Genomic DNA, 14,374 nt, shown 5'->3' with positions numbered 1-14,374 from the left:
TTATGGATTTTCAATTCACAGTATCCCACAAAACATCCTACAGATGGCTTACTTATTAGTCACACCTTCTGAAATATAATTGTACTACTATTGTTCTGGTGTTTCTTAGTAAAGATGGCTCAGGTAATTCTAGAGGCTTTATGAACATCACCACTCTATCATCCCTCCTGTTTTAAATCAGCACTAAATTTCAGAGTGCAAATACACTCAGAAACACAGCCAGAAGGAAGTCTGTGGTCTCTGAGGGTCAGCTCTCATTTATGTTTATAATCTGTTTCAGATCAAGATACTGAAGAAATCCAACGCCCAAACCAACCAAGCCACCAAAAAAAAAAAAAAAAAAAACCAAAAAACCCCACAGAAACCTCAAAACCATCAACCAAATAAACCCTGGGCCCTCCCAAAATCCCAGAAAAAAACCCACAGATATTATTCACTGTCTTGAAAAGTCTCCTTGGCATGTACAGCCAACAATGCTGCAAACAAAATACATCTCTTCCAGGTTCACAGATCAGAAGAATGTTTTACACAGTTCCAGGCATGAAATCTTATCACGCCCTGGACATCTGCAACATTCAATTTTCATCTCTTTCATATGTTCTGCAAATTTCCTGTGCACATTTTTTTCAGAAAGCAGTTCAGACTGGTTCCCATCTTTTCACCAGATAACCAGCTGAGGGATAGAAAAGCACATATTCCTTTTTCTGAGAAAAACCATCTTTCAATTGGCTTGACTGGCGTTGAGGAACAAGTCCACTCATATAATCTCTCATATAAATCTAACCAAATTTATTACTTCTCATCCCTTGCCAGAAAAGCAAGCAATTTATTACTTGCTTTTATTATTTTCTCTGGCACAGAAGCAGCAGATAACTGTCCCATCTACTGCTATATAACCTGACAGCTCAACAAGACACCCTAAACCATTTTCTTCGAGTTGTAGAACTTGTCAACATATTCCAAAGACATAATCAAGTATCTTTCACTCCAGCTGTACAGAAAAGGGGGAATCCTAAGGAAGGAGTGTGATGACAGTGTAGGAAGATGAAGAGCTAACATTAGACTGTGGAAGCCTAAAGGGAAGCAACCACAAGAAAATTCCTACAGTAATCTTGGCACACACCATGAAGGAAAGAGAATAATTTTGTCTAATGTTCTGGAAGCAGTTGGGAATTGGTCTTCCAACCTCAAGTTATTCAAATCACATTTGTCATGGGTCCTTATAAACAGTGGGACCTGCAAGGAGAACTAAACACCGTCCAGCTTTTAGCGTGCAGGTTACTGTGTCCTACCAACAACACCAGCTGAACTCCTGTAATTCTTAAAATCCATTCTCTGAACTCTAGGAAAGCATCTTTACAGGGCCCTATCCAGGATTTTGGCTGAAGAATGTAGGAGAATGCTTAGGGGTAAAAGATTTCTATATATTCCACTCTACCTGTGCAGCCAAAACAGGCCAGAGGCCTCTTGGCAAAAGCCCTGCATGTTTGGATAGTGAAAATTCTTCCCAGCTGAATGCTTTGTAAAAACACTCCTCCTTAGACAGAAAATAGGAGACTTACACAGGACAGAAATTTCTGACAAATTTAATAAAGCAAAACCAATCCAACTTATAATAGCTGCCATTAATTTTTGAGGGCAAACTTTTTTTTTAAAAATATATATATATTTTTATATATACACACACTAAAAATTGCATATTCAGGGATCTAAAGATTAAAGCAAGAATGATATCAAAACAATAAAAATTTGATGTTTCTTTCCTTCTCTCCACTTCCTTCAGAACACTTCTTCCACCTTGAAAATCACATGAAGAAGGGCCTGGTTTCTCAGTAGTCTCTAAAAGGAAATTTTCTGTCCCTTTCATTCTGTGTAAAATTTACCACATGTATAAAAGCAGGCTGTGTCACAATATTTGCAGTTTTCATAATGACCCCATCACAGTGGACTCCTGCCCAAAAAACCTAGAAATACTTAACTCTTGCTGCTCAGAAACACAGAAAAAAAGCAAATTTGTTTTCTTACCTCTAAATTGTAGAGCACTCTGAATGTGGACATGCCTGGAGCAAAAGATCTGAAAAGGCTTTCTAGTATTGAACTGGCACTGGGCTGATGTTGGTGTTTTGAAGACAAGGATGGGGATTTTGAGGACTGAGAACTGGATTCTGAAAGCAGTGTTTTCTAGGAGGAAAAAGCCACAGAAGAAATATTTTGAGACTCCTCTGTTTTGCCGTAATTTGGAATCCATTTCTTACAACCCCTGTAATAACCCTCTCATCTCTGACTGTTTGGAAATAAGTCAATAATGAACACTGACTTAACATGAACAATATTTTGCCGTAGTTTCAAACCCTCTGTGTATAATACTCTGACAGGGAATTTAAGGAACCTGGTAGTAAAATCCTTTGTGTAGCTCACCATGATCAATTATTTAATCCATACCTTCCTTCCCAGGGAATCAAGCTGATCAAGAGCCTCCTGAATAGCTGGGTCAGTGGGAATCAGGAGCAGAAGTTTCCTCACTCGCAGTGTTATCCTGAAAAGAAATCACAAGTCACATACCCAAAACAAGGGCTCAGCCACACTGGCCTGGTGGATGCCTGCACAGAGTGGAATATTCAAACTGGGCACTGGGAGCAATTCTTTAATATTTAGCAACCATTTAATCTGCTTACCTTGGCTCCTCCAGGTTGGCAAGCTGGTAAAGCATATCAAACACATTACACACGAGAGCCATGACGACTCCAGGGAGGGATTTCTCCTGAGAATTGAGCAGAAATACAAAGGTCTTTTTCTCACTTCTCTCTTACAGGTAAATTTAACAGAGCTCTTCACTGAAGCAAATGGCCCAGATGCCAACCCGACCCACAGAAATCCCAGCTACCTTCTAGGCTGAGACAACATTTACATCATTCCATTTCCCTTTTAACAGTCAATTTTTGAAGTCAGCTGTTATGACAAGCAAAATACAAAGGAGATCAAGAGTGCTCTGAACATGCCAGTTGATACTTCTTACTTTCATACTGCAGATTTTTAGTAGTGAAAATGTGGAAATCTCTACCCTCAACAAATATACAGTCTCAAAATTAAACCAGATGGGTCCTATTTGTTTAAAAGTCCAGGCGGAGATGAATAAACACCAAGCTGGCTACCACAGGTGACAGAGCACAGATTATAAAACCCAACCTCCATGCACAAGGCAGTTGGGTGTTTAGATAATTTGGTTCAATTGCAGCTTGAAAGCAAAACCAGATTACTAAAGATTGGAAGATCTTACTGGAGCTCCTACTCGCTCCCCCATCTATCCCTGCTTCAGGAAAAATCTGAGGGAAGGTTTCAGGTCATTTTCTGCTGTACCTGTTCCATTGCATAGGATGAACTAAATACACTGCTGCTGTTGCTGGAGCTGGTTGAGGAATCTGCAGAGCTCCCTGATGGAGTCCCACTTCCTGATGTTTTTACTGTAAGGATTTGCTCATCAGAGAAGCCCAGCTGGTGGAGTAGTTTCTGATCTTTGTTTACTGTTAGCTGCAGGAAAATATTTGTTGTTTAGTTCTGGAAAAGACTCATTCATAAAGAAAAAGAATTCTTTGTAGTTAACATACCAGGCTGTCATTGGCAAATATTTGTATATTTTCCACAGGTGAATTCAACATCTTTGCTATCTTCCACCTGACACTTCCTACAGTTTCATTGCTATGAGCCTGTGAAATTAAACAACACTGGTTCAGTAAGTCTGCTCAAGCAGTAAATGCCAAGAAAAATTAAAATCTTCTTAAAGAGTCTTCCTGCATAGGGTAGTAAAAGTGTTGTTTGTAAGAGTGTCAGGATTGGACAGCACAGAAATGCTCCAACACCCACAGTGAGCAAAAAACTGATTTTTCCCATCCTGGAATTTAATGATAAAAATACATTTGATCCACAAACACTTTTATATACATACTTTTAACATTTTGAAGAAGAGTTTTCAAGTTGACTGGAGTTTTTATAACCATCTTACTCTATTCAGTCCAGGCATAAAACCCACCAAGAGTGGCTACATAACCAACAGTCCATGGCACCCACAGGCTGGGCACACCTACCTCTATGGTGAAGGTATCTTTGGTAGACTCATATGTAACATTAAGGGTTAAAAGATGTCCATGGAAAGAGGCACCATGAGGTAGAATAGTTCGGGGAACGGAGTAAAGGTCCTACAGGAAGAGAAGGATGACAGTAAGCATCACTCTTGAAAACAAAGACATTTCTGTGATGGTGGGTAACTAGGATTGCATGTTTAAATAACTTTTACTGGTTTTTAATAAAATTGGAAGTTGTTTTCTTAGCCTTGCCTAGTAGGAAATTACACATCTTACCTCTATTGTTATCACATATCGCTCTGCCAACAGCAGCAGTCTCTCAATTATTACAAGTTTGGTTGACCTAAAGATAAACATGGAAAACAAGAGTAACTTGTCTCGCAGATTCATTTCCAACGCCCACGGGTAACTACCATGAATTGCCTGGTTTTGAAGGCACCTCCTTAAACTTGGAGTTAATTCAGCAGAAATGAACTAGGAAACGAGGCTCATGTTGTACTGCTTGAGATGTTGCCAGCTTCAGAGGAAGATTCGTGTTTCTGAAGGTCCCACCCTATGCTCCTATATTTAAATTACTCATATTCAGGTATGATTAAATTAAGCTCGAGTTTGAAAAGACAATCTTTTCTCTCCTAATTTAAGAAGAACCACACCTAAATCCCACTGCCTCAGAAATATTATATGATTAATAGGCTGGTAATAACCTGTGAGGTTTTTTATTTTGGTTGGTTGGTTTTTGGGGGTCTTGAGGTAGGGTGGTTTTTTTGGTTTTGACCCGTCTTTTTGGGGTTTTTTAATGTCTATTTGGCTTTGGTTTTCTTTGTTTGCTTGTTGTTTTGTTTTTAAACACAGTTTTTTCAAAAATCTCTGGAACTCCCATTGCACAGCAATTGGAATATTCAGCTGAGGAACCACCAGAATGTACAACTACCAACCACTGAGAATTTTAATTAGCACTCAAAACCTTGTGGGAAGCAGCTGGGAGCAAATGTCTACTGTCATATTTATTCTTTGAGAGGCTGGCCTACCTGTAAGGAGACTGAACTGATGTTGCCACTGTAGGCATGGCAGTTGCTGTGAGCATTTTTGTAGCTCTGGTGACAGCGTGTGTTAATGTTGGACCGCCGAGCGCAGAGCTGGCTGCCTGCAACACAGAGCAGAGCAAGAGACAGTCAGGATGTCCTGGAAAGCTCAGAGGACAAAAAATATTTGTGGAAAGAATTTTTTTTTCATTAAATTGAACTATCATAGACAAGTATTCTTATTCTAAGAAACAGAACCAAAAAGATGTAGGCACGAGGAGAATTAAAATTTGTCCTTTACCTCTAATCGTGTGTAGCAGTCAGCAATGAATTTCTTGTGCAGTGAAACTGAATCCTAAAGATAAAATGTACAAATTAATTAGAACTTACACTAAAATCATGGGAGCTACTCATAAACTGACAGAAGCCAACAAATCACACAGCTGAACATGCAGAGTATCAAGACTTTATGAATGTCAAAGCACATTTATGTACAAATATATGCCTACCTTTTTCAATCTGGGAGTTAGATTAATATAGCTGTAATTTATTATCAGTTGAATAGCTTCATTGGCAATTTCTTCATCTGGTGACTCCATTGCAATCTTCCAAATGAAATCCATTCCTATTAACTCCAGTTTTTCTACGCTCTACAGAAGGAAGAACAACAGTGAAACATGACTGGATTTCTTACACAAGAACCACAGGGATAAAAGTGTTGGAAAAGCACCTTTTGATTAAACTTAAAAATTTTCTTTTCCAACATGCTGCCAAACTTTGGCACAGTGCAAAGTTAAACCAGCTGCTGCAGATTTGTGTATTTATACAAGAAAAAGAAAATGTTTACTGATGTATAAACAAGTTCCAAAGAACAATCTCAGTCAAGCCAACTGAAAAATGAAAAAATTTAAAAGCATGGAGAAATTTAATCTAGAATGGAATTAGTTTCAAAAAAGTCAACATGGTAACTAACCACACAATAAACTGTCACAAAACCTGCTATGATACTTGGCAAAAAATTCTGCATTTGAAGTAAGTTCTCTGTGATAAAGATCTAAAATGCCTACAGAAAACTACTTAACATATAACCATTAATTTAACAAAACCACTGAAGGATCAGAGTTAAAAATTATGGTAGGTTAGAATTTAAATATGATTAAGTCCAACTCCCTTGCAGAGAAGAAAAATAAAAAATAATTTAAAAAAAAAACTTTCACTGCTAAGGAGAAGAAAAAAATTGCACAATAGAATCCATTATTATTTAAAAAAAATAGTTCAGCCCTTCCTCCTGCAAAGTTTTACAAGCTACAAACCAGCTTCCAGCTTTCAATTGCTGAATTTTAACTGCTGAAATTGTCAAAATTTTAGCTTCAGAATTTAACAATGTTAATGCTACAAGGACAATCTGGTCCTTAATACAAATATGACCACGTCAAACAGCTGCTACCCAATCCTTGTCTCACCTCCTCCTGTCCCTAAGAGGACACAGGTAGGACACAGGAACAAACTTGCCACGACACACTCACCAGTTGAGTTCCTTGCCTCTTCAGTCGATGGTCACACAGGTTCACATTTTCAAAGAATGTCTTAAATAAACTAAAACCTGAAAGTGAAAAAAAAATGCAGGTTTTTTATACTTGTCAGACTTAGTTTCTTTATTTAAAAAGTAAAGTTATCAAATACAGGAGATGAACTTTTCCCTCTATAACTAATAAAGCTCAAAATGATAGACCCCTTTATTGCATTGATTTGTAGAACTGGTTAGATGTTTGATTTGAAGGCTTAGGAAGCAAATTTCTGGTATATATATATTTCTGTTCACCAAATCAATTTTCTTACCATTCATAGTAATTTCATATGATTCCAGTTTAAGAATTTTCTCTTTGAAGAGCTGTTGCTGCACATCACTCTCCAGATCATGCTGCCCTTTTGTAAACCACTCAAAGCACATCTGTGAATGAAAGGCAGACATAATTTTTACCCCATTGTCACATCAAATATTATAGTTTTATACAGCAAACTATGTCAGATACCACAGTAACTCATCTTGCAAAAGTTTTATCTACAGCAAGAGGTTCAAAATCTCATCTGCTGGTAACCTCACATGTTATAGAGGCTGCATTGCAGCTTTAGGGTACCTCATAGTCTTCTTTCACATAAATAATGAATGTATCCTTGTGTCTGCACCAACCTCCAGGTACCCTTTTCAAACCAGCATCTTCAACTAATCTCCCAGCCAATGTCCCTATTCCAGTCAAATTTTGTCAATTGTTAACAAAAAATGTTAAATGTTTGTCGATGTTAAAAAAGCATCCTGGCCATAAGTGAACTCCTAACAGTGGCTGCTGTAGCCTGCACAAAGCATAAAATGCATGACTAGTATGTGTTTGCTACTCACACTCCACATGTCTCAACAAACACACATGCTGCTCATGATCATTAAAATTCCTTCTGCAAACCACAGAAACCAACTTTTCAAGTTTTTCTTACCTCTCGGTCCAACTCACAAACATCTTGGCCAGTTACAAGGCATTCCCAGATCTCCCTGGCACGATTCCAGCCCAAATAAAGGGTGGCTTCTTGTAGAAAAAATGCCAAAAATTTTAGATGTGCCTCCAAATACTGAGAAAGAGGAAACAAAAACTCAAGCTTAAGACTTTTCTTTCTGAAACAAGTACTCTGAACATTTTTTTTTTTTTTTGCAAATTTAGTTGTCAAACAGCAGTACACTTTGAAAAGCCTGGAAACAGAAACTGTTTGTGAGATTTATTTCTATTTTAAACATACTTTGTGGCTACCTTTCTAAAAACAAACACTGAAGTCTCCTTGGATTTGCTCTTACTTTGCTGGTGGTGATATTATTTGACACTAAGTCAAAATTGGTGTGGAAAAAATAATTATCAAAGGATTAGCAACAAACTGCTATTTGTGTGTGCGGCTTCTATGTGCTAATTAGCAAATCTGTTGCAGGTATTAAGAGCTTCACAACACACTCAAGGGTATCATCTCCACCAGGAAGTGAAGCTGGTGAAGAAGCTGGAAGCTGCACAGGCTTGGCAACAACAGATCCTAGGATGGGGAGATCTACTTTTCACCAGGTACAGATTTTGCTAAGGAATTTTGTAATTTTGTGTAAGGTTTACACAGCTTTCTTCCATATAACAACAATGGTACAACAAGCCTTCATGTGTAAGTAGTAGAGCTACAAATAATTATTCACCAGTGAATTTCAAAAATGAAATAAGAAGGAAAGAAATCCGGTACCTCGCGGTAAGTGTATCGGCCATCCACCAGTGTTGCTCCCACCAGCCCTCCTGGGCCTGCCACAGATGCAGCCAAACGGTGACAGGATATCAAGCTTCCTGTCACCAACTTCACTATTTCAAAGTTTTTCTTTAAATCTTGAATAATGCTCTTGGCAATAAAATCAAAGAGAGAAAAGATGGTTTTAAAACGATAGTTAAACGGGGATGTGTGTACAGCAATTTGCTCTTCTACAGACACCAGGAGGAGTCATGTACCCCCACTCAGAGTCAGCTGCTCCCCTTCCAAGCACCCAACCCCCTGATGTTGGTGTTTTCAGCATGTGCTGAAACACAAGTGCAGCAGATTGCAAAGTCCCACACCTCCACACAGCCACTCTACAGCACACATGATTGCTGGTAGTTTAGTCTGTTTTCCAAGAGTCAATGTCAATTCAATTACAAAGCAGTTGGTCTAAACATTAGCCATTGTTCATTTCTTAGCACAAACATGCCAGTTAATTATTCTACAAAAAGCTGAGAATAAAACAAATTAGTCCTGACACAGCAAACAGATTTATACATACACACACACACTCAAAGGGACAGCACAGCACCTCTACTCCAACAGTTTGTTTATGCTACATCACTAAACTACTTTTAAAATTGTTTATTAGCTAATTTTTTTTTTTTTTCTAAATTCAAACTTCCATGTTTGGCTGAGCTACACAGACACAACAAAAGTTTCAACAATCCTGTCAGCATAGAGCCTTACCTTGTCTTGTTTTTGGTAAGTTTGCTTAATGAATGAACGCGTGATTTCGTGGAGCTGACGCAGGGCTGGCACCACCCACACAAACTGAGGATTATTGTGCTGGGACGACTGGTAGCAGGAAAGGTAAAAACAATTACACATGTGGTATGTGCTCAACAACAGATTAACCTTCCTCTCAGACTTCTGGAAGCCTAATGATATCTGTTAAGGCTGCTGTTTCAAAAGAACAGCTACCATCTCTGCTGGCTTCAGGTACTTGCTCCTGCTCTCTTTTCAAACACACTCAAAGTGCCCTTCTTCACTTCCTACAACAAGTCCCTTGATACACACATATGCCATTTTGCTATCCCTGTTATGAAGCCCAAAGTGCCAGCTCCTTGCCAGCTCCAGAACATGCAAATTAAGTAGCCAAAAAGAGCTCAGTTGCACCAGGGAGAGATGATAACCACCACCTTCCTCAATTATGGGAGATGAAAGAGGTCTAAAAGGGCATCAAAGGGCAAATCCAGTCAAATGATATTACTTACTGCTAAAGGAAGAGCAACAGAAGAAAGCATTTCAAATACCACTGAGGCTTAAGAGAAATTTCTGATTGGTGCTGTAAGCAGCTCCCTGATAGGAAGCAAAGGACATTTAAGCTGCATTTTGAAAGAGATCCTACAAAGAATAACCCTCCTACCTCATTTTTAGAACTGCTCATCACTTTTCTGGGAGGCTTCATTTTCTGTAAAGTTTGACCACACAGACCAGTACTGAGGTTGCTTGTTCAGAGAAGTGATGTCTGGTTTACATACTGACAACACCCAAATACCACCTACACACTCAGAGAGGCTAAAGGAACCTAACCATAACAGAGCTCTCCACTGAAGACTCCCTCACAAACTGGAGAAAGCTGCTTTGACATTACATTCCCTCCCAGTTTATGTCTTCATTTCCCTAATGAAGGGAAATAAGAACACCATGTATCTTAGAGCTCTGCTGTATAGTTACCCCAATCCCTTCAGTTTACAATCACAGTTTTTGTTAGTTTCCCACTGCAGCACCTCTGTAAAAGCCCTTGACAGAATATAATTAAAAGGAATTAGATTAAGAAAGCATAAGAGAAGATCCAAAAGAAAAAAAACCTACAACTTTCAGACATTGAGAAGCTAAGATTTGAAATTCATATTCATGAACACACACACACACACACAGAAGTGTGATCAGTAACAAGAACCAACATATTATACTCCTAAACATCTAAAATCCTTTACAGATGCTGCAACACAGACAAAACCTATTTTACCATTAAAGAAAGGAACAATAAAGTACAAGCTATTTTCTTTATTTACAGCATACTTCAGACTGGAAAAAAAGAAGACAGGAGCATTCCTGCAGGCCTGAAGAAAAACTGCCTGCTATGTGAACAGTGCAGGAGAGAATATATGCAGTCTTTTAAGCCATGCACATCTCTGCTGCTGCCAGGAAACAGTACAGGCAGCTTTGGGAATGGCTTCTTTATGTTACAGGAAAAGAGTTAAGTATTTTACTAAAATACAAAACTACTATGACTGAAATATTGATTTGCATTTTGAGACTTAATGGTCATGCCAGAACACATGCTTTACTCAAAATAAACTAATCTAGGCTTTCACATGAAAGGGACAGTTAAAATACTGACATACCTTTACAGTGGTTCCATTTGCAAATTCTAACCTTGGGCCCATCCTGGTAGTTTCCCATAAACTGATCACTCCTTGTGCTGAAAATTTGCTTAAAACAAAGGCAAGAGACTTACTATGAGTCTCATGATCAACAAAGTGGCTCACACAAAGCCTACCCCTCTCGAGGACTCCCCAAGGTAAGAACTTACAGATGGGACACACAATTTGTGCATCTTGAAAGAAAAGGGCAACATCGAGGCTAGATAAGATTTCATTTTGGAAAAGATAAAATAATAAACCAACCCTCTTAATATCCTCTATGCATTTGATGATGTAGCTCCTTTTGATTGCCTCTTTCACTGCATAAGCATCACTGAGGATTGTCAGGTGTTCCTCCAAGGCCTGCTGGATAAGACTACACGGTAACGTTGGAAGATGAGCCAGCTCCCAAAGTACCTCCAGAACCTGCAGGAAGAAGAGCAAGGATAGTCAGGACTAGGAAGTACAAAGGCTAGCAACTCTACATGTAATAAATCAAAAACCCAAAGGAAAACCATCCACTTGCCTTGCCAGTGGTTGTTTCCACTCGTGCTTCTCGGCCAATGCGCCCAATGAGGCTCAGCAGCTTCTGCCTCACTCGGTCACTCTCTGTCTCCCAGCTCTGGACAGCAAAGAAATCAATGTCAGAGCATCTTGTCAGCCAGCTACATCTCAAGTGCACACAAAAATATAACACACAATTGCTTTACTGCGGAAAATCAAAATACAAGCAAGTATGTTTCCACCATACGTATTTCCTTATTGCTGGGAATTATAGCACTAATTTGCTCAACTCCTTTTCAAATACCATTAAGGATTAAATATAATAATAAAATCTCACTTTAAGTCCCTTAGGACTGGCTACCTAATGTACTTAAAATCCAAGTCAATTAGCAATACAGTAGCAGGTTAGGCTCCTGGGTTAACATAAAAGTTTGTAGTAAAAGTGTTTTTTAATAGCAAATTTTACATTTATATAGAAAATATAAATGTATTCAAGGTATTTGCTTTTCAGTAGGCTGGATGCACAAGTACATCTCATCAATTCTCTTCCTAAGGAATGTAAATTCATGTGAAAACTTACCTTTTGGATTAGAACAAATAAATGATTGAGCTGATCAGAGCTAAACTTCACAGCAGCTGCAGCAATAATGGTGTGTATGTTCTCAATCACAGTGGAGGATTGTCCTGACTGAAAAGGAGGAAAACACAAGAAGGTAGGACTTCAACCCAAACTAGCCAGAGAAAAACCTTCATGTAAGCATTATCCTACTACTTACACTAATTAGTGAGAACAGCAGCTTTTGACAAGGTAGAAACACAAGCTCAGAGTAAACTGTCTGTGCTCCTCATTTCTCTGGCTGAGAAGTCTTTGGAATTAATTTTAAAGCAGGAAACTACAAGTCTGCCATTATTACAACAGCTTGAAGCTGCTGCAGTGGCAGCAGTACAAACATCACCTTTTCTATTGCTTGGTGAGGTTCACGTGTGAGGTGTTGAATCTTTGAAACTCTTCCAGGCTTTACTCAAAAATGAGCAATACAAAATCTCCTCCCACATGGATGGGAGCACCATGGTAACAACAGCCAGAGAGGGGGAGGAAGTATTGCTTTTTATTAAAGAATAAAAGTGCGGCAGCTAGAATCACATTTCAACTTTGCTAAGCATTAAAGCCTTGCTACCATGCCACACAAACTGCAGACCTGACAGTGTTCAACGAGTTTAGTCTAAAATATCAACATTTGCACAGAGAAGAAAACCATTTCCTGCAGTGGAAGATTAGTTTCTTGTCAAAGTTTCCATGTGTCACTTACATAAACACTCAAACCACCTTCCCCACACAGTAATAAATTGAATATCCTTGAAGTGAAGGCCAAAAGATGACTTGTCAGTCAATTATATGTCTGTACAGGAAGGTAAATGGGAATTCATACAGTTGGAGCCCACTCTCTGTAAAGTCACACTCTGACTTTAAATCCATACCTCCAGCCACAAACATTAATATCTTAGTTTGGTCTAGACAAATATTCCTGTCATCTGTTTCAGGCTAACAACCTCTTATGCCAAGTCAAATACTTTTGCAGTTCCTTAACACTTGTTGCAAAGAACTGAACTTCATCACAGGATTTAGCAGCTGTGATGCAAGAAATTGCCAGAACAATGGATTTTACATGGTAAAGGAAGAAGTAGAAGGAACTCTTTGCATTAATTATACTGTTAAAATCTCAATGCCTCCACATTGCAATAGAGATGTATAGATTATTTTAAAAAATCCCTTCATTTGAATGTTTGTTTGTAAGACATTCTAAAGGCACCTGCCTAGTCTTGATTGCTTACCTGAATTTTCCAGATTTTAGTGAGCTCATCTAAAGATAATTTGCTGCCCAGCAGTTCAATAATTCCCTTTATACGATCACAGTATTGTGCTTGGTCTATATTACCTGTGAAAACAAAGAAAGACAACTCAATGAATATATCTCAAACAGTATTAGATACATTAAATTTATATAAAAGAACTAATTATCTTAAAAGAGAGAACAAAGCTATCTTCATTTGGAAGGTCTTTACTGTTACAGACAAGTATCAGTACAAAGTAAAAGAACAAGGCTGTTTCTATTTTTATTTTTGCTTCATACATCTGATAGTACTCCTACAGAATGTTACTACTTGAGGAGTAAAACACCTCTTTTCTCTCTTTTTTAGAGGCTAACAATATACAATCTTTGAGTAAAAAACCCCAAGTACAGCAGAAGACATCTGCACAGATGTCAAAGGACTAGATGACAGAAGAGGACAGAATTTGCAGGATTTCACTTTATTTTGGAGACAACAAACTCCTTGAACTCTTTGGTTAATAGTGCTCATTAAAGTGTATTGAAAGGGAGATATGGGATTTTTAAATTTAAGTCATTCAAGGCATGTGCCAAAAGGCTTTGGGAGAGTTCTTACCTTCCAGAGCAATTGACAGGACTGAATTCTCCACAAGCCAATTCAGCAGTCGGTCTGTGTCTATTGCATTCTTCACTGACTTGGACACAGTGCTGTCTTCTATTAATTTTGTTACCTAAAAATTGCAAAATGTAAGACTTTAACAAAAAAATCCCACTTGCATCACACACACACAGAGTGAAATCTATTCAGAAAGGCTCATGATGAAGCTTAAATGTGAATCCTGCAATATTTTGAGTAGAGAAGGTGTTTGGGATTTTTTGGGTTGGTTGTTTTTTGCAGGGTGTTGGTTTTTTAACTTTTTGGTTTTGTTTTTTAATAAGCCAGAAACACCATGTCATCAGTCTCTGATGCAGCAGAATCTTATTCTCAGTCTGACATAGAAAAGCTGGCCTGTACTGCCAGGTATCTTTCTACAGATATGCCAGAAGTAGGTTATCTCAGGCTTCTGCTTGTTCCACTCAAATCAGTGTCCTACTTTTTATCCAATACTGAACTGATACAGGCTCCTCACTCGAGGGAGAAAAAGCACATTTCTGCTAAAATCTTCAAAAGCTGCACTTTTATAAATTCACCACGGATACACAGCATTTATGATTAAGAACCAAACAGCAATGAGGTTTAA

At 38.4% G+C, this 14,374-nt stretch overlaps 1 protein-coding gene across 5 annotated transcripts in view; it reads right to left on the bottom strand.

Moving 5' to 3' along the window:
* USP24 (ubiquitin specific peptidase 24) overlaps window positions 1–14,374 on the bottom strand; it is a 62,432-nt gene that overhangs the window by 26,605 nt on the left and 21,453 nt on the right. For all 5 annotated transcript variants that reach the window (XM_041421926.1, XM_041421927.1, XM_041421930.1 and 2 more), the window contains exons 11-30: window positions 13,750–13,864; window positions 13,138–13,241; window positions 11,885–11,992; window positions 11,327–11,422; window positions 11,065–11,226; window positions 9,119–9,226; window positions 8,366–8,515; window positions 7,592–7,723; window positions 6,941–7,052; window positions 6,628–6,704; window positions 5,611–5,751; window positions 5,403–5,456; window positions 5,108–5,223; window positions 4,356–4,422; window positions 4,083–4,193; window positions 3,606–3,704; window positions 3,358–3,528; window positions 2,676–2,761; window positions 2,443–2,536; window positions 2,026–2,181 (exon numbers count right to left, since the gene is read on the bottom strand). In XM_041421926.1, coding sequence (XP_041277860.1) covers window positions 2,026–2,181; window positions 2,443–2,536; window positions 2,676–2,761; window positions 3,358–3,528; window positions 3,606–3,704; window positions 4,083–4,193; window positions 4,356–4,422; window positions 5,108–5,223; window positions 5,403–5,456; window positions 5,611–5,751; window positions 6,628–6,704; window positions 6,941–7,052; window positions 7,592–7,723; window positions 8,366–8,515; window positions 9,119–9,226; window positions 11,065–11,226; window positions 11,327–11,422; window positions 11,885–11,992; window positions 13,138–13,241; window positions 13,750–13,864 — 2,259 coding nt within the window. The remainder of the gene's footprint in view (window positions 1–2,025; window positions 2,182–2,442; window positions 2,537–2,675; window positions 2,762–3,357; window positions 3,529–3,605; window positions 3,705–4,082; window positions 4,194–4,355; window positions 4,423–5,107; window positions 5,224–5,402; window positions 5,457–5,610; window positions 5,752–6,627; window positions 6,705–6,940; window positions 7,053–7,591; window positions 7,724–8,365; window positions 8,516–9,118; window positions 9,227–11,064; window positions 11,227–11,326; window positions 11,423–11,884; window positions 11,993–13,137; window positions 13,242–13,749; window positions 13,865–14,374) is intronic.

Source organism: Onychostruthus taczanowskii, unplaced genomic scaffold, assembly GCF_017590055.1.
Source record: "Onychostruthus taczanowskii isolate IOZ18803 unplaced genomic scaffold, ASM1759005v1 scaffold7, whole genome shotgun sequence".
NCBI lineage: Eukaryota > Metazoa > Chordata > Aves > Passeriformes > Passeridae > Onychostruthus > Onychostruthus taczanowskii.
Note: the sequence above shows the minus strand (reverse complement) of the source record. Positions and strands in the feature narration are given on the sequence as shown.